At 36.5% G+C, this 23,749-nt stretch overlaps 1 protein-coding gene across 11 annotated transcripts in view; it reads left to right on the top strand.

Moving 5' to 3' along the window:
- Positions 1–23,749, top strand: part of PPFIBP2 (PPFIA binding protein 2) — a 112,258-nt gene that overhangs the window by 76,667 nt on the left and 11,842 nt on the right. For 8 of the 11 annotated variants that reach the window (XM_082761157.1, XM_082761162.1, XM_082761163.1 and 5 more), the window contains 11 exons: positions 5,391–5,483; positions 7,752–7,860; positions 9,104–9,136; positions 10,842–10,903; positions 13,041–13,116; positions 16,307–16,413; positions 16,600–16,664; positions 16,927–16,995; positions 17,471–17,531; positions 19,821–19,862; positions 21,863–22,016. In XM_082761157.1, coding sequence (XP_082617283.1) covers positions 5,391–5,483; positions 7,752–7,860; positions 9,104–9,136; positions 10,842–10,903; positions 13,041–13,116; positions 16,307–16,413; positions 16,600–16,664; positions 16,927–16,995; positions 17,471–17,531; positions 19,821–19,862; positions 21,863–22,016 — 871 coding nt within the window. The remainder of the gene's footprint in view (positions 1–5,390; positions 5,484–7,751; positions 7,861–9,103; positions 9,137–10,841; positions 10,904–13,040; positions 13,117–16,306; positions 16,414–16,599; positions 16,665–16,926; positions 16,996–17,470; positions 17,532–19,820; positions 19,863–21,862; positions 22,017–23,749) is intronic. The other 3 variants (XM_082761160.1, XM_082761166.1, XM_082761161.1) reach the window with 2 other exon arrangements.

Consider the following 23,749-nt stretch of genomic DNA (forward strand, 5'->3'; position numbering starts at 1 on the left):
AATGCTGCTCAAATTTGGCAATACCTTTGTCTTCCAAAATTGCTAGCTTCCACTGCCTGACTACATCTTTTCAGTGAATAATCCACTTTTAAGAGCAAACTGAAGGTAGACTGTTTGCTTGTGTACACATACGCTACTGTACTGTGGTAATGTAACTGCTTCAAAGGGAGGCCACTCTCCAAACTGACAATGACTGAATGAAATTAATCTCACTGTAATTGTATATCTGAATGCCGTGGCTACTACAACATGCTGTTACAGTGTCTAATATGTCAAATGAAATTGCAATTAATAGTTTTACACAAATGGAACAAAGTTGTGAGTGACAGAGCTAAAGCCTTTCTCTTATACTGCAGTTGGCCAATTCAAGACTTTTAGGATTGATAGAGTTGAGCAGGACAGTGATTTGATAGTTTTGCTACTATCAGAACAGTCCTCAGTTTTCACCATGGCATGTGTTACAGAGGCATCCTCTAGTTGTTAAACTATTTTAAACAGCCTCTTAATTATAATTCATTATATTTAGAAATGGCAGGGTCAACTATAATGGGTTCAAAAAAAAATTAAAATGAGATGTGAAATTGCAGAATAAGTCAGCTAAAACATACTTCGTTTTTAGTCTAATTTTGTGTCAGCTCATTTCATGGCAGCTGTTTCCAGTCACATAGAATTTATCTGCAGAATTTCTCTCATTGGGTTGGGGAGAAACAAAGCAAATTAAGATATCCTTCTAAATATGAGTGAATCTTAATCTGTCAGATACATTTCACTTTATCTTGTGCAGCTGTGGTTTAGATTTAGTTTTAGTTAGCAGTAAAGAGTTTCTCTAACCTCCTCTCAAAGGTATTAATTTCAGACTGAATGCCACTTGTCTTTGGCTTTTCAAAAGCACATGCTACATTTATAGTGCCATTTATTTATACATATGATACAGGAGCCAGAAGAATGGCTGCTTGTAAACGGATGGTCTCATTCTTGCCTTTGTCACTTTAATTCCCTTTTTGTAGAATAAGTTCTGCTCTGTTTGCTGCAGTGATGATGCTGTGAAGGGTTTTGAAATCTCACCCAAGGGTATTTGTGTAGCTTTTCTCTTACCTGAGAAGCCTTAGAAATTTTACAAACATCTTTCCTCAATGCAACGAATTATGAGAAAGCAACATTGCCAAGTCATTACTAAGTGCTTAGCTGCAGCCCAGATGCCTGTTTTACCCAAACATAGACAAAAGAGACTTTCTGTCACCATCGGGGCTGCAGAAATAATTGTCCATTTCAGCTTGCTTAACAGCCTTTGTTCTCTCCTACTTTTTATTTTCTGTCATATAAGTTCGGTGATTTTTGCTTTTCCGTACTGATGATCTGAAGTTTGCTATAAGCTGTTGAAAAGTGTTTTGTGGGTACTTTTGAATTAAATATCTACTACACAGTTACTTGCCATTTCAGAGGAACATGAGTCAGTGAGCCAAATACCCCTTCTGGTCTTCTGTACAGCACAGCTCTGGGGATTTGGGTGTGCCGTCTCACCTGAGTCAAATCCAAGCCAGGGTATTTTAGTGTCAATAAATTTTCATGCTGTGAAAGAATCTCAGAAATTAAAAGCCTTTTTCCATCTTGAAACTGGAAACAACTGTAGAGGCATATATTGCATCTGGAGTTCATCTTTTACTCTTCCATAGACCTATCTTACCCTTCACAGAGGTAAGGATTTCTGTCGTTTCTGTGCAGTCAGGTCTTCCCTGAGGGAAGTATGTTGGATGCAGTGTTTCCCATTGTGTTTTTTTTTTTTTTTTTTTTTTTTTTTTTTTTTTTTTTGATATGACTCAGAAGAGAAAGAATTACAAGGCAGCAGCAATAGTGGTTCTGAACTCTCCCACACTGCTGCAACTGGAGCCACTGCGAGTCTGTGTATATTGTTTAACAAGTGTTTCTTTACAACCTCATATGGTTTAGCAGTGTTCTGTGTCAAGGACAAGCACAGACTAGTATCGTGGTGCTTAAAAGAAAGCAAGGCAGATGGGCATGTGTCCTGAGGATTCCACTTGCCAGTTGGTACTGCTCAGGGAGGTATCTGATTGTGGAGATGATGGTAAAAAAGAAACAAAATCAAAGCATGGAAGGCGGAGGGGGTGTGGATAGCATCTAAATTATACAAGCAAGTTTGATGAGTGTTCTTTGCAGTTCTTTTATAAGAGGAAGAGTTAGCAACAGGGATGTTCCCCTCACCAGAGTCCCACTGTGTTGCTGCGGAGTGGGAAATGTAGACACTGAATATACGAAAGAGACGATTTCACTTAGGTGAGCTGATACTGAAGGAAGCTATCTTTCTCTTAGCTGTACAGCTCTGGCAAAATATTTCAGCATAAAAAAGACTTTATATTAGAGAGCTGGTATACTGAGGCACAGTACACTTTCTAAATTTTTTGATTGTTTAAGGAGCTAATTCTCGTTTATATGTCTAAAAAGTTTGTTGGATGTAAAAGGACGAGCATCAGACATTGTGAGCCTGATTCAGAGTGATTCGTACAAAGGGAAATATATGCAGCTGCTATTCTGAATTTTATCATAAGCACACTGTACTTGAAAAATACTTAACTGATGTGAATCTCTTTTAGCTAACTGGTGTAAGCTTTTGAAAGAGAATCTTTGTGAATATTTGGGCTTGCCTGTGGGTGCTGGTGCAGTTTGAGATTGGTTGTCTGAAATAGTCTCCTGGTTGGAACAGTGTCCTGTCCTCGCCATAGCCGTTCCCTAGCACTGAGCAAGCAGCTTTATTGAATCAGCAGAGAGCTGGGATTATAGGAGGACTCTTATTCATTGTAAGGAAGAATAAAAATAAGTATGTGTGCTTTTTTCATCTGGTCTTCTGTCCATTAAAAACTTTTTCACTCCCTTGGGAGTTGGATTAATCTCATGCAATTTATTTCTCTTGGTTAAAACTGAGAAGTCACAAAACATATGTTGTTAATGTGCATGAAAATTCAGAGAAAAGCCCTCCAAACTTGTAATATCTGATAAAATACCCAGCACTATTTGCTGCTGAATTGGGCAATTTAAGTGAATTTTTATATAGATTTTAATAGTTGTATTTGGCTTGCTTTCTTTAACTGGATTGTGTGTGTGTGTGTCTGTGTGTTTGTGTATCACTGATTGCTTCAGAGAAGCTAGCCAGCAAATCAGTATACTTTAAGGCCATTGCTTCTGTGGTATTCTTTGATTTCTCCATGTTGCTTAACTGTTTCTCAGGGTCCAGATACTGCCTAGCTTTCAAGCTAGGTAATGGAGTATTTTTCTGACCCTTGCTAAACTTGGAAATAGAGTGATTTTACTAGTAAATTTTGTTTATAGATTGGGAAAGAGTAGATTATGGCCTCAGCTGAGCTAATTTTTTTTTCCCTAGTGGATGATTTCTCCATGTAACAAAATCAATTTCAACAAAAGGCTGCCTCTCAGCCAGCATATCAAAATATGTTCCATTTTTTTTCCTAAAATCTGACTTCATCTGACTGGATAATTTACTGAAAATGCAGGCCCAAATTCTGATCTTTGTATCAGGATTGGAATCATGAATTAGTCTGGAACATAGATTCTGTTCTACGGAACTACAGTGCTCTGCACGATATTCCAAATTTATGGCTATTTACCTATAACAGAAGGAAAACACATTGTCTCTATAGTTTGATATGCTCCCTGTATTTCTCTGTGCTACAACTGTAGAAATATTTTCTTTGCATATTGTCTTCATTTTCTTTCTCACCTGTCTTTTTTTTTTTTTTCTCCATGTTTTCAGTCGGTAGTGAACCTGATAAGTGAGCTCCAGGAGCAGATGTGTAGACTGCAGCTGGAAATTAATAGTAGAATCCAAGAAAGAAAGTCTCAAGATAGGAAACCAGATGTGACACCTAATGGCCCTCACCCTAGTCCAAGATCAGTGATAGAGACTCTCAGCCAGAAGAATTGCTCTCAGTGTGATGTACGAGAAGTACACCTTAGCAGAAGTTTGTGTATTGACTCTTCTCTTGCAGAAACTAAATTCCACTAACCAGGGCTGTGTTGTGAATTGTTGGCATTAATCGCTGTGACTCTCATGAGTAAGAGAGAGGTGGCTGCAAAAATTACAACAAACAAATAGGGAAGAAAAAAAAATAAAACAACCAAAGAAACAAAAAAGACAACAGACAGTTTATTCCCCCCACTTTTCTCCCCTGGTCACTGGGACAAATTTGGTCAGTCTTGATATCTATGTCCTACAGCACAGATATCCAGAAGAACCAATCACCTCTCTCAGGTATTACATGACTTGCTTTTTACTCATAGGTCTAGTGCTGGTGTGGGGCTTTTTTTCCTCCTTTTTCCTTTTTTTTTTTTTTTTTTTTTTTCCCCTTGTTTTCTTAGTTGAAATTTGTTTGATATGCAGCATGGTAGCATGGTTTGGTAGTTGGGTAATTTTTCTCACAACAATGACACCCTAACCAGTCCTTTGAACACAGATGATAATTAATTCCTGAATATCTTAAAAGCTTAACACAGGTATAAAACGTTTTCTAATAAGTATTCATTTTATCTGAGATACTAGTATGGTTGTTTAATGTATGTACTATACAGGACTCCAAAACTGGGTTATGCTTCCAATATTTTATGTTCCTCAGTTCATTTTAAGACATTTGGTCTCATCAGAGTTCTATCAACAACTTATTGGTATTGTCCTCAAGAATAAGCATTAAGATTTGGCTCTATGAAGGAAAGGGAGAAAGGACATTTAAGGGACAACGTTGTCAGAGGAATAGCCAGAGATGGCTGCAACTCTATGCTGCATCAACCCTGTTTGCAAAGTTGCAAAAATCAATGCAACAATCAATGCAATCAGTGACATATTGCTAGTCATATTTGACTCTATGTGTGTGGTATTAAAGGCCTATAAGTGAATATCACTTAGTCTCAGTTATTTTTCTTGGTAAGTAGCTTAAACACTTGTTTGGAGGGACAAATGTTGCTTTAATGAAAGTCAGTAATCTGTCAGTACTTCCCATTTTTCTGCCTGCTTTCTGGTGGTAGTGAAAACAAATAAAAAACAATCGTTAATGCTGTATGAGACTGTAGATGTAGATTTTTTCGTTAATTTTTCACTGAGATTCACAGGGATTCCTAAAGTCAGATGTCTTCCTTACTATGACTAAGAAATTTGTGCATAATTTCAGGTATCGTGTTTGAGAAACTGTTCCTTATAATAATCTCTCAATTAAAAATAGTTTTTGTCTGCTCAAACTAGGCCACAACTTCTGTATGTGTTGGTTCAGTGTTCATTACTGCATAATTCTTGCATGATCTTGAATGCATAACCATGGAAAATTAATATCTTCCTGAGTAATCTTACTTTTAGTTTTTCTTCCTTGCAGGGTTTGCTACAGGAACTTAGACACCTCAAAATTAAAGTGGAAGAACTGGAAAATGAAAGAAATCAATACGAGTGGAAATTAAAAGCAACTAAAGTAAGCAGAATACTTAACACTTGCTAATGACAGGCCTACTGCAGCTAGACACTGGCAAACATACTTCTCATCAGTATTTACTTCTGTTACGATTGCCTTGTGTCAATGCCTAGTGTAGTCTGTTTTTTCTTGAAGCAACTTTGTAATAAGTATTTTGGACTACAGTTTTTGTAGATTCTTTTTATGCTTTCTGTTCCCACCCTGCCATTCCTAATTTTTGTATTTCTTCTTAAAAAAAATAAAAAAATAAAAAAGAGGCATTTCATCTAACAAAAGAATTGTTCAGGGAAGGAGCCTCCCTTGAAGATTTTCTGTCTTTTATTTGTATAATGGTAACAAGCCTCTGTGGAACGTGCTTTCTAGACTGAAGAGAAGAGACATGCAAAGTTGGATGGGTGTTGACTTACTATGGAATTTATTTTAACAGAGGTTAAGCCCAAAATACACTATTAGATCATCTACTCTGTCTTCACGTCAGTATCAAAGAGCGTATCTGTTTTACCCCTGGGTTGACCTTAACTCCTGGAAGGCTGTCGGATTTTCATCTGGAATAACTCAACATATGACACATTTGGTCATTTTTGCTTGTAATTTATTTTTCTGGTTGAACGTTGTCATCATTAAACACTTGCACTTTATTTCTAATTTAAATTTTTAGCCCTTTCCCACTAGATTAAAAGGTGCTTACTATTTTCCCTGTTGAGGAGCACTTTTCTGTTCTGTAATCACATCTTTGCTTTCATATGTGTGGTGTTATAATAACTTTATATAAATGATTGACTTTTTTCGAGTTGTGGTTGGATCTTAAAAAAAAAAAAAAAAAAAAAAAAAAAAAACATTTCAAATTATTAAACTGAGTTTTCTTTGTAATCCTTGATACCTTGATCCAGATATGACAGATAGTTGTTCTCTGTATTAACATTTTTTTAGAGAATTCTTAGATGAATATTGAAATTTTGCTATCATATTTTTTTCTATTAAGTTAAAAGCTCTTATTTCCATGAAAATGTTTTCTCTGACGTGGCAGCAATGAACAGCCTTTGGGAAAATATTTTGTTAAGCAGAATGTGGCCAGCTGCCAAGATAGATAAAGATTATGGAAAGGGTAGAAGCAAAATGAAAATAAGAGAGAATAGTAAAATGTGTGAGAGAAGATACAGAAAGAGAAAGGAAGAAAAATAGAGGGAAAGAGAGAAGAAGAAAAAAAGTAATTGCAGAGATAACAGGAATGAGAAATTAAAAGGAAAGGAGGGCATTTAAGAGTACTATGAGATCAAATAGATGAGCAGAGGCAAATCCAAATCTAGTATTAAGAGGCCTGAAGCTCTGTCTTCCTGTTGCTCCAGTGTCTTAGATGAGAAATTGGAATATTTCCATGACTGGATATAAAAAGCACATTAGTCACTGGGAAGTGTACGAGCCCTTCAGAGATGCAGCAAGGCAGATTCCTCTACCCCATGAGGAATTGCAGGCAGAGTAGTAAACTCTTACTGCCATCCATTTGCTTCCTGGTTAAAAGATAAGTTTGTACATTAGAATAAACCGGTCGATCTTTTATCTTGTTCATCTACTGTTTGGTGCTTTGCGTTTTTCCCCCTTTATTTTAATATGTTGATCAACTGGTCACACATTACTTATTTTTTTTAAATTGTAAGGAAGTTTTGTATGCTTGAAGTGGAGAGGATTAACTATAAACACTTTAAGGGTGCTGAAGAAAATCGTAATGAAGTTACTAACTTAGTAAAGCATGTTGTTGACAGTTTTTCTCATAAATAGCAAAAAGAGATGAGTCACTATGTTTCAAGCTGGACAATCACTTCTTTCATGGCATGCTTTCCTTTTACGATAATTGCTGTATGCGTGTGTGTGTATATATATATATATTTAAAATGCTTTGCTATTTTATAGTGGTCTTCATGTAAAAACTCAGGAGTTGCCCTATTGTAGTCATTATTGAATGGTCAGCATTGTAGTGCTGAGAGCTTTCTAAAGTTTCTTTACCTATACAAATTGTTGAAAATCTTGTCTTTCTCAAACTCTCTTCTCTGAGAGCTAGTTTTTGTAAAAAGTGAGCTGTTAAAGTGAGTGTAAAAGGAATAGGATAGCAATACCATGAAATGCATAAGATTGTTGTAGTGTTATGTCCCAAAGTGGGAACAGGACATCATTCAAAATAAAGTGTTATGCTTAGAAATCTTCTAGTTCATGGGGAAGAATCACAGACAATCTGTGACAATGTTATTCTGAATTTCTTTTACTCTCTTTCAGGCAGAGATAGCCCAGCTTCAGGAGCAATTAGCTCTCAAAGATGCAGAAATTGAACGCTTACAAAGTCAACTATCTAGGACCTCATCACATAGCGAAGTTGCAGAAAGAGGTAAGAGGAGGGGAATTGTACTGATTTTTTTCCTACTGGGATTATCTTTATAATTTGAAACAGTCATTGTTGTTCAGTATGAATATATTTTTTGTGTCTACCTTCAAAATTTCATTGAAGAACCTTTATAGCTGATGTTTTTTAAGAGGAAAAAAAGTGACAGTAGTAGTTAAATATAATGTTTCAGTGACATACCATTCTCAAATGTATTTGTTAATTCACGCTTTTCATTTGTTCAGGATTGTAATGCAGATTTGTTTTAAATCTGTATGCTTGATACACATCAATAGCAGCTAAATCAGTTCATTTACACTTTGGTCCCAACCAGTCATGCCACAGTTCTCTGAACCTACTGACTCCCTAGAGCTTCTGTCAATTGCTGGGCCAAGAGCATTATGATACTAGTGACCTTCTTCTACAATATTGACTCTGTGCAGGAACATTTGTGTATAGTTTGCCACAGTGTATCAGACAGCTGCACTAACTTTTTTGTGTATGTTAACTAATGCTTTCAAATAGAGCCTTTGCTAAGAGGCAATTTAGGTAACTTGTGCTACCTCTTTATTAGGGCTTAACAAGAGACTCCTTACAGGAATTAATGCAGACACCTCTTTTCTTGAAGAGGACAGTCTGTACTTTTGACTGTTATTTATTCTGAAGAAGTGACAGTTCTTTCCAGGAAAGCCTTAACATGTACTTAGTGCTAATTTAACTCATTTGCAGAGCTTGTGCATGTAAAGTACTGCATGTCTAACTAGAAAATTAGTTTCTCTAACAGCAGTGTTTTGTAGACAAACTCTCCTACTAATAGGATTTTGTATTTTCTATGAGATTCTCAAATAATTTATGGTATTTAAGGTACAGATATTACCAATAAGTAGAGTGTTCAGCAACTTTCAACATTCAGTGATGTTTCTGGTCCCGTTCATGCTGAAGATGGGTAAAACTCTCCTTGATTCCAGCGGGAGAAGAATCAAACCTTGTACAGAGATTCTTTAAGCTAACTTCAAGGAAACCACTTAGACTATATTTGAATAGAAACAGTATGCAGCAGTAATAATGCTTCTGAAAAAAAAAAAAAAAACTGATTCATCAAATTTTTAGGTGGTCTTCTCAAATAAAGTAGAAGAGTAATGTCAATGTACTTTCTAGTATGCTAGAATGCATATTCTAGTTAAAATGCAAAATTTATCTAATCTGTGCTTTTTCTGTATACTTTGACTCTCACCATTTACCACCGTAGAGGAAGTTTATAGGAGAAGGCTAAAAGAAAAACGTAAGCCTTGCAATTCACTTTTGGCTTTATTTTACTGTTCCTTTCACACAAATTATAACTCAAATGCATTCTGCAGCAGTAATTCAATGTTTGTTTAGATTTGGCTGTCTAATTGTAATATACATAAGACATTGCTTTCATTGCTTGCAGCAAGCAGACGGTTACTTGCCCTCTTTGGTAAGATTTCACTTCAGAAAATAAATCAGAGGTTCACAAAACAGATAGTTGGACTTCAAACGGACATTGTCAAGGTTAACAGAGCCAAAACTTAACCTTTACCTCTTTTTATTTGTACATATGTAAAACCCATACAATATCTGGAAAGATGACTTTTCTTATTGCAAAATTGAAAAGAAAGAGGGAAGGATTTGGGTCTGAAAAAAAAAAAAAAAACTGTTTCTATATGTGATGTTGTTATAAATATTCTAAGTAAAGTTTGCTTTGTGTGCTTAAAAATACCTCGACATCAGTTCTTTTTGAAGTCTAATATTTTTTAACAGAAATCATTAGGACTGTGATTTCTAATGGCTTTTTAATTTTTTTCCAATTGCTTGCCCACTGTCTGCTGGCTTCAGTTTTTGATTTGGCTGTGTCCATGCATGTCTTGAATTACTAAGTGTTCTCTTTTGCAAGAGAAATGTTTGCAAAGTTCATTTACGTGTTTTAAAATGTAATCATTACAGGGTGTATATTTTTCAGAATCACTACTAGAAAACAGTAATTCCAGTTTTTGCAAACAGTTGAGAAATTGCATTGTATATTCAACATTTAGTTATAAAACCTTTTAAAATGCTCTTTTACAGTATTGATTCTCTTTCTTCTCTCTCACTTCATGCCTGCACATCTGTTTTTCATAGTCCTTTGTGAAACAAATGGGACTGGTCTAATGTCAATGCATGAATTCCTGAAGTGGCAGCTTCAGCAGATAAATTATTTCAGGTTCTATCTCCATAATCTAGATTTGCTTTAGTGCAAGTTGGTACCAGAGGACTCGTTAAGAATATAATGTAGAGAAAAAATGAAAGATTTGGTTCAGCAAAGTTCGGATGATGTAATTAACAACCTCATATGTTTCAGAAAATGTGTTTTTTTGGGTGTTTTTGAATATATCATTTTTTAATAGCCTCTGAGTCTATATTGTAACACCATCTTGTGTGAGGCAGTTATGTATTAGCTCTTGATGCAGATTTTAACTCAGTTATTTATACTGAGCTGTTTTAAGAAAAAAGTATTTTACAAATTTTCCTCATTATAGAATATCAAAATGGTTATTGTTATTTTTCATTTTCAAGACTCATGAATATCCTTGAACTAATTCTCATAAGCTTGAGAATATTTTTCCCAGATGGAATAAAATTAATTTTCAATCACGCTTAAATTTATTTCCATAAATGTATAACAGCAAACACGCTCTCATCTTTTGCAAAATAAGCTTCGCTGTTTCTTTTATTTTTATTTCTTGAATTTTAGAATATGAAATAGCATTGTGTAGCCTCTTATAAACAAAACCAGCTTGTTTGTGTTGTGTGATGCTTTTAATAGTTAGCTGTTGAAAAGCTTTAAATTAAATGTAGTTTAATTTGCCATGCCACTGACATGGTTTTGGTAATTTATAAGAACATGGAGAGTATAGTACAAAACAGATATCAGTTACACTAAATATAGCAAGTGTATTTTTCTCATAACATTTTGAAAACATTTTTAGATCAAGAAGTTCAACGGTTGAAGATAGGAATGGAATCTTTATTGGCTGCAAATGAAGAAAAGGTGAGAAAACATCATTCTTTCTACATAATAAAAATGAAATGTTGGTTTTGAATCTCTGTAATGATCTGAATTGCCTGCTTTCCACAAGCATATGATATCGCCCTGATTTTTGGATTAATGCCATGAGACTGTGACAGAATGTTTATTTTTATAAAGTAGGAATTGTGTCTGACCTTGCTAACCTGTAGTAGAACTCGTTAGTTACATTACATTCCAGACGGGAGCATGTGTTGGTTTCACCCTGCTGGACCGCTGAACTCCACCACAACCGTGCTCTCAATCGCCCTCCTCAAAGGAAGGGGAGAGAAAATAATATGGAAAGGGCTCAAGAGTTGAGATAAGGACAGGGAGATCACTCAACAATTATTGTCATGGTGAAAAAAAGACTCAGCATAGGGAGATACATGTAATCCATTCTTTATTACCTGTTATTAACAAGTTAGAGCAGAGAGAAACTAAAATTAAACAAACTCAAAACACCTTCCCCCACACACAGACTTTCTCTTCCACCTCTTCTCCTTGAGTAGTGCAGCGGAACAGGCAATTGGGGCTAATGATGCTTCATCTCTGCTGCTTCTTCACAGTCCCTCTCTGCCCCTGCTCCCCATGGGGTCTCTCCCTCAGGATGCCGTCCTTCCTGCACTGATCCTGCGGGGGCTGTCCACAGGCAGCAGCTCTTCAGGAACTGCTCCAGCATGGGTCCATACCATGAGGTCCATCCATCCCCCAGGAGCAAACTGCTCCAGCATGGGTCCCCCACGGGTGGGCGGCAGCTCCCCCCAGCCCCCTGCTCCTGCGTGGGCTCCTCTCCACGGGCAGCAGCTCCGGCCTGGGGCCTGCTCCTGCGGGGGCTCTCCATGGGCCGCAGCCTCCTCCAGGCCACATCCACCTGCTCCACCGGGGGCTCCTCCACGGGCTGCAGCCACTTCTGCAGCCCCCAACTACCAAACCCTTGCCCATACACCCAATACAGAACAGAACACCAAGGTTGTAACGAGCAGAATCTCTGGTTTTCTGCTATTAGAAAGTGCTAGGATGTGCTCATCTTAGGCAGTTCTTTATTTTCCAAACTTAATCTAAAGTATACATTGGTATCCCTAGTTCACATCGTGATAGAAAAATAAAGTAAAAAATGCCTTTGGTTCAGACTAAACTCTTCTAAGAATAGGGATCAGGTCTGAAAGAGACAAGGGCCGAAAGGATGTGTGCACGGAGTAATAAAGGAGAGGAAGAGTGAAATTAGATACATTTAAATTGTAAATATGTTTGTTGTTGTTGCTGCTGTTTTTTGACTCTCATCACCTCCGCTGCTTGTCTGTCAATTGAACAATTCAAGTGCAAAGCCTTCAGATGTCACTGACTTATTACATAAAGTGTTCCTTATTTTTAGAAGTTTTATTCATGATTAGTTCTTGAGGAAATTGTAGTTCTTGTTTTATGATAATAAACAGGCAACAAGATTTTCATTTTTGGTGACATATATGATCACTTTCCCAGTAATATGCATTCCTAAAAACTTCCTTCAGTAAGTGGGGGATCTGGACAAAGCAATGTTAATTCTAGAGAAAATTAATGAAACTCATAACGATCTCCAGTTTTTACACACTCAAAAAGGTAAAATTTACATCTGGAAAATAAAAGATGTAGCGATATCTCTTTCCAAAATTGTTCCAAGGCTCCATAAGTTTTTTGAATTTGAAGGGAACAAAATACTGTTGATTATGTCCTAATATCTGGGTATACTGACAGGGAAAGGAGGGTCATTTCCTTGGAAACTAGTGGTCAGTTGACTCACAGGTTAATAAATGTTCAATATAGAGCCATTACCTTCAATAGTCTCACAAAATAAAATATTCTGCTTTTGTGAGACCCCACCTGGAGTCCTATATTCAGCTCTGTGGCTTGCAGCTCAAGAAAGACGTGGAGCTGTTGGAGCAAGTCCACAGGAGGGCCACGAGGATATTCTGAGGGCTGGAGCTCTTCTCCTGTGAAGAAAGGCCAAGAAAGCTGGGGTTGTTGAGAAAATCCCAGTCCATCTTTCTGTTTCCAGGCCAAAATCACAAAAATTAATGTGTCATAATAGTGTAGTATAAAAATTCAGGATTTTTAATATGATTTCATTTTCTGCTTTTCACAGGACCGCCGAATAGAGGAGTTAACACTATTGCTAAGCCAGTACAGAAGGGTCAAGGAAATAATGATTGCAGCTCATGGTAAAATGTCTTGTGAATAATTTCCTAGTACCAGATCATTTAAAAACTTCATGCACTACAACTACTATTTGTTGGCTGTTGAATTTACGTGTATAATACTATATAGTTCATTATATATACATTTGTATCATGCTGGGGTGCTGAAAGAGTAGAAAGAACCACAATATTCCTTGAGCAGGCTTGTAGGCCTGTGTGTTTTTGACTGTAGCTGGTGGAAATTTTGTTTTTGGTTCTTATGTTATAGTCAGTAAAAAAAAAAAATCTGCCTGAGGATTTAGTTACAACATTAGTATTCAGAGAGACTTCTGTGACTAAATCTCATGTTCAGCTCCCTAAATTTTACCCTAAAATGCTTAAAATGCTTTCTACGTCAGTTAATAGTAAATTCCTCTGTAGAGCCTAATTTTGGTGCTATATTCTGCTATGTATGGTGCCATTAAAGATTTTGATTGGTAAGGATGGCTGATGAGATCACTGCTCTAGTTGTACAGCTATGTGAACTGCTTATCAGTCAGGTCTGAAGTCCTGCAGTTCTACCTCATTACGTGCCAAGGCAATCCAAAGCCAGCACTGCTTTCCTTAAAATGCTTTACTACATGTTGCAGTAGGGCAGGAACTTTGGTTGCAGAACTCCTACATCCATGCAGTGATGGCTGGGTGGACAGCTGGTGCCATGGTGTTATTAGAACCTTCATGCAGCGCTGTAAGTCTCTTCCCTAGTGTAGGCCCATGCCTTAAGTCCTTCATGGCCAAAGCTCCATACTTCATTTATCCCTGCTGCTGGTTGTCATTCCCTCAGTTGCACGTGGATTGTAGACATCTGATGAAAAGGAATTAGAGCAGAAAGGGTGAAAAGGGCTGAGCAAACAGCAGGATGCTGCTCATTCTGAGACATAATCTGTAGATGGAGGGACAATTAAGAAAGTTCATTCAAATTAGTTAAACGCACAAGTTTCCAGCAGTTTTATTAAATTGCACTAAATCCCGTTCTAGAATCTGTTATGCAAAATTAAAATGACAGTTTAATTAATCACCTCCTGCGGATGAATTAAAGCATACAGATAGGTATTAAGTTTGTGTGGTATTTTCTATGACAAGTTTTTACAGTGTAAAGTGAAACCAGGAGACCTTAGCGGATGGTGAACCTTAAATAATTAATTAGATAGTACATTCAGATTTCATACACCACAGTTCAATTCAGGAATGGCAGTAATGATCAGCACCAGCCAGCCACCTAGAGTTAAAGGAAGCAGTGTTTTCCTTCATCATGCTTTTTATACTGCATTTATCACAGGGAATCTGGAATCTGATCTCTTACTGTTCGGAGGACCTTTTTTCTTCTTTGTCTCTGACATACTGCTGAAAGAGATGCAATGAAAATAATAATTTCTGTTGTCCTTTTCCCTCCCCTAAGAAAAATCCTCACAGCTGACTAGGCAGGTTCTGGTTTGGAGAGAATGACTAGAAATCCATGGTTGCTTTGGTGCACAGAATATTATATGTATAAACCACGTGCTGGCTGTACAGATTAGGGTGCACCATCCCCTTGTTGGGATATGCTTTTGGAGGAGGCTTTTGTGCATAAGCAAGGTGCAAGCCATGATGGTCTGGATTATTGAGTTGGTACTGCTGAGAGTATGATAGAGTTAGTGTATGCTAGCGTAGACATTCCATACAGTATTAACTAAAATACTAGTGATGCTCAGCATATTAAAACAAAAACCCCAAACCTGAGTGAGAACTGGAGTGTATACTTAGATCCTCCATAAAAGAGGTACATGCTGTGATGCCTCCATTTTCTTCATAGCCCCAATGAGCTTGTTACCTTGTCTGTGTTTTTGTGAGAATTTCATGGTTAGATTACCAATAAATATTTCTCCTTAAAAAAAAAAAAAAAAAAACATATATTATTTCTAGAGGCAGGTTTTAAAGGTTCCCTTTGAAGTGTAATCCCTGCTTAAAAGTTGTTTTATTAGGGTCAATGGGTTGAAATCTTCAGTCTCATATAACTGTTATGAAATAATTATATGACTGAAACACATTACATTGTAAGTGTCACTTTTTTCTGCTAAAGGGGACCAGTAAGTTACATTAACAATAGAGGACTAACTTGTCATGATAGGTAACATGTACACTAAAAAAAATATGTGTTTTGGATTAAAGTAGTACATCAGCTTGAAACAGTTATTGATATCTGAATAAAATGTAGAGGAACTATCATGAGCCACTACAGGTAGCTCTTATGGTTTTAGTAATTTGTGCCAAGGGGCTGCCTACCAGGAACCATAGTTTGTGATGTTATCAGCACTAAGTTTCACTTCATATCCTGAAGGACCAGTGGTCAGTATCAAGTTTTTTGACAGTGTTTTTAGCTCAACAGCATGATAACCGAGCTCATGTCAAATGACTTTTTAAGAGGTCTCTCTTCTCAACAGTGAGAAGGCTAAAACATAAGATTTGATGCTTTTACATAACTGCCTAGAGCTATTGCACCTCCATCACTTAAATTGGGATTTATCAAAGTACTTAAATGTCAGTCTAAATTTCTCCGTCATGGCATATCTGCTCTTCCATACCCTGTATGTAATCCCATGCATGAAATACCTCCAGAAGATTTCTCATCCAAAATACTCTGGAAGTTTGCTGAGCACTAAATATTCAGACTTTAATTTAGTATTTCAGCTTTGACAATTCAACAATAAAAATCTTCTTCAATAGTGAATTTGGAATATTTCAGTTTGGGATATCCAGAAAACCATGAAGTATGTTTACATGTTCATCCTCAAAGTGAGCATGGGGCACTGCATTATGATACATTCAATGTCTAACATGTATCCTATAAAGTGATAAACTGTGAGAAAGAAAATGGTACCAACTTGAATTTCCCTTACAACATCAAATTGTGAATTAAAGTAGTTCAGAAGCTGTCTCATAAGCAGCTCAGCTACTGAGAACAGAGAACAGCAGATGACTATATTTGTTGTCAAATATAAATCAGCTCACTTGTAAATCAGAGCACTAAGGAGGGCTGGGGAGTGGGAAAGGCTGCCAAACTAGATGCGTCAGATGAAGACTGAAGTGGAATGTAGAGACTGAAGTATTTAGATTGTCTGAATATGGTCCTAAATGTTATATTTTTTTTTTTGACTTGTTTCTCTCCCTTTCTACTTCTAATCTTTAATGCTTGCAGGCTCTTCAGACAGAATTCTATCTGGTGGCAATGAAGAGGAACTTGAGGCAACTTTAAGGAAATGGAATATTTTGAACAATCCTCAAGGAGATCTATTTAAATCAGAGGTATGTAGTAAAGATGTTTTAGAAGCACATTCTGATGTAAATATGAGTTGTTTGTCTTGGTTTCTCTGTAGTAGCAAAGATAATGTAGACAAGGGTTTTGCCCTGGCTGAATTTTTGTGCCTATTGCTATGGGCACTTCAGATTCAGACACTAGAGTTACAGGCTTGAAACTTCTATTTTACATAGGCCTCTTCAGGAGAATTGCCACCAGCTACCTTATCTCCAGTGCCACACAAAGCTACAGAAATCAGGCAAGACTTTTGTTTCTCACTTTTTATTGGGATTGTCCTAAGTCTACATTATTTAATTTAAGTGTTGGTATCTAGTCTTGCCTGTTCTTAACTACCCAGAAGTTCTTGCAAAGCTGTGAAAGAAGTGTAATTTTGTAAATTACAAATGTAAATTTTTAATGCTTAGTTGTATGAGGTTTGGACTACACAAATGAATTAGTCATTTTATATATCAGAAGATATATGTATTATAGTACTTAATATATTTTATTCTGATTTGAAGTGGAACCATTCCAGTATCTTCAACTAATCTAACCCCTTCACAAGAAGAAACTTTGGAAATCCTAAATAGGTAAGAATTGGTAACACTAACTGAAATATACAACATATAGCCAGATGTTTTTTGATAATTCTGTTTTCTCCTTCCATTTTTAAAATCTTTTAAAAAGCCCTTAATATTGCACAGTGTTTGCAGAGAGTTATTAAAGTCTACTTTTGCTTGTTGCGGGTATCTTAAAAAGTCATTTATATATATAAGGTTTAAAACTGGATATTGGATCTTATTGCCTTTTGTTGTTGATAAGCATGGCCATGTTCCTGTTTCTGACATCGTCTACATGAGTACTATGTTTTAAACCCAGGACTATGAATTTTAAGCTAAAAACAAAACAAAACGAAACAAAACAAAAACAATCTCCTAGTTCTGAATTATCTGTTATTTGAAGATATTATGTGATATATGATAGCTGTCACATGATACCGTTGTGACATACACAAGCATATTATGTTGCATTTACAATGCCTTTTTTGCCTGTTATTATTTTAAGGGTCCCACAGAAAAAAAAATCAAGTAGTTTAGAAGACTTGCAGAGTGAATCCCTGGAAAAGGTTGGTTTATTTGTACTCAAAATTTCTGGCATTAAATCTCTAGAATAAAAGATAAAGGTCAAGTATAAATATTGTTTGCTTCAGATATAGTAAACCTAACCACCACTGATGTTGTATGTGGAAAAAAAAAACCCTAGTGATATAATAGTTCAGGTTCATCTTTTGGTCCCAGTGCTAATCTTAGAGTAAACAAACGATTTGACACATCCTCAAATTCAGCTTTTCAACTAAGAGAAAAAAAATATTTAAGAGGAGTTGTCGTGGTTTAACCCGGCCGGCAGCTAAACACCACACAGCCATTCGCTCACCCTCCCCCCTCCCTCTCTGGGATGGGGAAGAGAAATGGAAAGTGAAGCCCGTGAGTTGAGATAAAGACAGTTTAATAAGATAGGAAAATAATAATAACAATAATAATAATAATAATACAATGATGATAATAGTACTACTAATAATAATGTGTACAAACAAGTGATGCACAATGCAATTGCTCACCACCTGCTGACTGATGCCCAGCCTAACCCCGAGCAGTCCGGCCCCCTCCCCCCGGCTAGCCACCCCTATATATTGTTTAGCATGACCCCAGATGGTATGGAATACCCCTTTGGCTCGTTTGGGTCACCTGTCCTGGGTCTGTCCCCTCCCAGCTCTTACTGCACCCCCAGCCTGCCCGTTGGCAGGACAGAGCAAGAAGCTGAGATGTCCTTGGCTTAGTATAAGCACTGCTCTGCAACAATTAAAACATCGGGGTGTTATCAGCACTCTTCTCATCCTAAGCCTAAACATAGCATTCTACCAGCTACTAGGAAGAAAATTAACTTTGTTCTAACTGAAACCAGGACAGAAGTACAGCAAATAATGAGAAGTCATTTTGTTGAACTGCAGTATGATTTTGTTTATAGATTACTGTTTTAAAAATGTTTTTGATTTCCAATCTGCTAAAATATTAAGACAACATACCTGGAAGTATTAAAAAGAAGCATTGGGACTGGGCGTGCATTTTCACATAGGATTCCTTTGAGTGTTTGCACGTAAATATGAACGCCACTCCCTAACTTTGACTTCTGATATAAATGGCATTCTTGAAGATGGTAGTGATGCTGCCTTAGTTAAACAGCAGTAGCACTGTTGTTAACTCCAAGGCTTCATTCCATTCCAGAGTAAAGACTTTCCAATTTACCAAGTCTCATTATGCTATGGTCCAGAGGTTTTATTTGTCATTATGTACGCTGAAGTTTTTTTCTGCATGTGTACGTGTAACTTACAGGACTATTACTGACATTTTCTATGCCAAAACTAGGCTTAATACTAGATTACATGACCAAATAAAATGTTTGAAATTTATGTTGCACTCATTTGATTGTGGTCACACACATGACAGATCATTTGACAGCTAACATTTCATTCTGTGTGTAATTTATGAAGGTCTGTTTTCTTTTCATAACTTTTAAATTATTTTCTTGTCTTAATCTTGTCTTAAAAAAAATAATCTATTTGTCTCTATGATATGATAAGGCTCCAACTACACATTTAGGCTGCAAATCTGCTGTATCTATCAAATCAGAGTCCATATAGAAAAAATGAAGGATGTGACAGAACTTTAGTCAGTGAGACCCTAGTTCAGCAAGGAATTTGAATTGTATGCCCTAATTTAGGCATGAGGCTTCTTAGTGAAATAAATGAGACCAGACCTCCCTATATTTAAACAAGAAGTAGTCACAACTTAACCAAAACTAAGCCCCAGAAAACTTGTTTTGCTGACAGAGCACAAGACTTTGCCCCTGTCACTGAGTCCAGCAGAACCTTTGCTGCTGGTGTTGTTTGCACAAAACTCAAACTCCAATTGTGTCCAGCAACAATAAAAATGAAATAAAACATACTGGTGTTTCTGACCTAGCCATGCTTATATTTTTCACGGCTCTTCTTTGTGGTTTTCAGATGGATCCATACAGTACTGCATAAATTCTCTTTTAACATCAGACATTTTCGTACCGTTTTAAGTGTTATGTGGCTGCCATGGGACCACCCAGAAGCCTAAAAATAGCAAAATCTCTTTGATCACAACAGAACCTAAACTGGGCACAAAATTAGTAAACTGGTTTGAACAAACACATTTAAAGGTTAAATACTTTATAAAATGAAGAGATAACAGACCTTGTAATATGTTGTCAATGCATTAAGTAGCGTCACTATAGTAATCACACTATAATTGATGTATGTACGTTAATACTAACATTTGTCTGTTGCTTTTTTCCATCAAACTTTGAAATTATTCTCCCTGCAACTCCGTAGTATGTAGAAGGAAAACCAGTACAGCCTGTTGTAGAACAAGAGGTATATTAACTGTAAACTCTTCTAACATTTATCTGCTGTGATGTGCTGTGATGGTATGGCTGTTTTCATTTTGTATTCATCTTCCCTTTCAAAATGTTTGCAAAGTTCATGTACTTGACAAACTTTGGGAACAAGGGTAGGGGTAAGGATTTGTGTGTGTGTGTGTTTTCTTTATCAACAAGCTGTTTGGGTGTGTAATGTCAGTTTCAGAAAATACAGTGCTAATATCTGATTAAAGTAATAAATGGTTTCTCCACTCATGTAATGTTAGTTGCTAGTGGGGGCACACTGTAACTGCCAAAACAGGAGCAGGGATGGGACACACAGTGCCCAAAATTCAGGAATCTGGTCCATGATTATAGAATCACAAAGATCCCTCTTGGCCTTGAAATAAAAATTGAATAAACCAGTGGTTATCTAATTAAATATTTCATGTATCATTCTGTCACAGACAAAGTTTTATCTAAGTGTTTCAAAACAATTTTGTTTAAATGGGGTTACTAATTAGGAGAATCCTGTATGTTTCTGTGCACTAAATACATTTTGTGTATTTTCAGCACATTGTTTTCCTACCTTACCTCCTTTCTGATTCTGTCATCTGTCAGTATGAGCTTATTTCAAAATGCACGTTGAATGTCCACCACTCCCACAATGTCAATTGGAGTTACAGGTTCATTGCTTTTCCAGAAAAGCCTCTCCATTCTTGTAATTTTGACAGTTGTGATACATACATATATATATATATATATATATATTTTGTCCAGTCATGGCTCCTTCATCTTTTCCTCTGGAGTCAGTATTGATGAAGTCTCAGCGCAAACTTTCCAAAACTGTAGCCAAGGGCATCTGTGCAATACATACTTTGGCTGCAGAAAATCTTGTTAGGCCCAAAACTGTCAGATCTGTATGCAGGTTTTAAACGACTTTTGTACAAGGGGCAGGATTCCAAATTAGTCGGTAACTGTAAAATTGAATGCATGGAAGATGAAGGGACTCTCTATTTTAAGCATAGCCTACATAGCAGTACCCTTTCAATACAAGATACTGCATGCTGGCTTTGAGGACCACCTCTGATGACCTCTGTTGCTTGAGGAAGGTCCTCCCAGTGTAAGTAATCTCTCTGATGCCACTGGTACTATGTACGTGTACCATAGGTGTAGGCAAAAGTAAGGCTGCAGGCCTAAAGTACGGCCATTTTAGTCTGATGTGGACAGAAATTGTATAGAATATGTCAGCTCTAAAATACAGGTCAGTCCATGCTTTTTAACCAGCATACATCCAAGTTATACATTGTGGTTAGGTACAATACAGTTGGTATTTACGATATGCTTTGCAGTTTGCGTTCAACTTTTTTTTTTTTTTTTCAACTTAGCAATTGTAACCTTAGTTATCCAGAGAGGTCTTGATTCTTACAGAAGTTACATTTCTGTAGCCTATCCTCATTTTTGATTCTTTGAAAGTGATTAATGGAGGTGGGCAAATATGACTAGCCAAATTTGAGTTACACAAATACTTTTGGCTTAAATTCCATCAAGATACAACTGTAAGGCAAAAACATAGACACTTTGAAATATGAAGGAAAAATTTGGCAGGGCAAAGAATGGGCTAAGAAATGACTAAATTTATTTCTGGCACTGTCAAAAGTGGGCCTTGAACGGCATAAATTATTATATATGGTGCCAAAAAAATCATGACAAACCAGGTAATATTCAATATATATATATATATATATATATTATGGTTTAATATAACACATGGTATAGCTGAAAGGGAAGGAGAAGATGAGGGAAGAGAAGGTTGGGTCTTAGCTAGAAAATCATGGCAGCTGATTATTAGATTTAAATTGGTATATTAAATATTAGATTTAAATTGAAATGTCTGTAAAAAGGAACATGCCAAACTTCAAAATACTTTTTCTAAATTTATAAATGACTATTGTGTACTAGATTGTAAATGCAATGAGTGATTTGCTTTTTTCTCTATCCTCTAAAAAAATGCAGAGTAAGCCACTTGTGAAAGGCAGCAAATACCAAACTTTGCCAGGAAAACTGCCTCGACCCTTACAGAATGGAGAACAGGGAACATATAACACATCAAATTCACCAGACTCATGTGGCATGAACGACAGTGAGGACAACAGCATCCTGGGCCTGAGTAAGTGTCCCTGCCTCTCTGAGAGGTGGCGGGGGGGTTATGTAAGAGGCAAACAAGAAAACTAAAAATGGGGAAATACCATGTTATATAACCTTCTGTGTTACAATAACGTATGATGTTCGGGTGGCTCACTGAGGGAAAGTTCTGCTTTTAACAATATATCAAAAATATTCTAGATGGGCTCACTGGAGAGTGAAGGGTGACTTTAGTTGGAACATTCTTTTTGTTGCACTGGATGACATTTAATTTGCTGACGTCAGTGATAGCATATGTAATGAGCTCGTAACACGGTTGGAGGTTATGGTGACAGCTTTCTTAGCCAACAAATCTGTTACTGAAAATTAGAATTTTTGGAGATCCAAACATATTGATAGTATGAATAAGTGTATTTTTTTCACACTGTCTTCCATTGATCACATGAGTTTGCTGATGTTTTCTTATAAAACAACAAACAAAAATGCACAGCCAAGTACATCGAGAATAGACAAAATCTTTTTAAAGGAACGTACACTAAATTGTGTATTAATCAAACAAAAAAACTTTTCCTTTCCCATCCCACTGTATTTTATTGTGTGACACTTTACAATATAACCAGCAGTAATGTGCACATTTTAGAAAAAAAGTTAAGGATTTTGGATTTTTTTTTTTAATTGTTATTGGATCGTTTTTTTGTACGTGTGTGGTTTGTTTGTATGTTTTTTCTTTATAAGACTTCATGGTCTTAAGAGCTGCTAGTGTACTGTAGCTTAAACATTACAATAGGTTGTTGGTTGTTTAACGGTTGCTTTTCTATTTATTTATTTTTTAAAAAGCTTTTCTGTAATAGCAATGCTGGAGCTTCATTAATAGTCTGTATAGGTGTAGGCAGTCCACAAGCCATGCAATTTATGTTTTAACTGCAGGATTATCCAAAGAGGCGTGATCTTGTAAAGGAAAATGTTTTTTTTCTAGAAACAAGCAGTGAATTGGTAAGAACACTGAATTACTGGAGGTTAGTTTGCATCTTGCATGTGCAGTGAACTCAGTACACCTCCAGTTCTGTATTTCAGAAGAACCTGATGTAACTTTAGACACTGCTTCATTTCTGAAGTGCTGCAGGCTTTATGGAGCTCTGTAGCATATGTTTAAATATGTTTTGAGAGAGAGAGAAATGATCGTTCCAATCTACTTAAGATGACCTGTGCAGGATTCCTGGGGCTTGTGCAAACCAATGCACATTTGCTTTCACGTCAAGCATAACTGCTTCTTTTCTTTTTGTTTCTGCTTTTAATGCTTAGCTTACTTCTTTGCTCTTCCATAACTTTATTTTGCTGGTGTTTTATATCTTCTTTGCTTCTTCATCTGGCTTTCTGCTTCTTGGGATGACTGAAGATCGCATCAGGAGTGTCAGTGCACCAGTGCTAGGTATTGTATCCAAACAAGATGCAACTTTAACGTGAATTTTGCTACTTATTTTTTCCTTTCCTTTTTTCCCTCCCTTTCTCTCCTCTATAAAATACTAATACCAAGGGGGCAATCCACATTGAATTTCTTAAGTGCAGTGCTGAAATGAAATAAGAGCTTTCCCTCTATGGCATTCATATGGGATTTATTTTTTATTTTTTTTTAATACTTGTTCATGATCTTACTTTAGTGAAAACAGAAAAATTCCCACCGATTTTAATGGAAGAGTTTTGGTATTAACAGTAGAAAGGCAAGAGCAGACCCAAGTGAAGATTCTGAATTAATTAAAA

The sequence above is a fragment of the Aythya marila genome (assembly GCF_965140915.1).
Source record: "Aythya marila genome assembly, chromosome: 5".
Lineage (NCBI taxonomy): Eukaryota > Metazoa > Chordata > Aves > Anseriformes > Anatidae > Aythya > Aythya marila.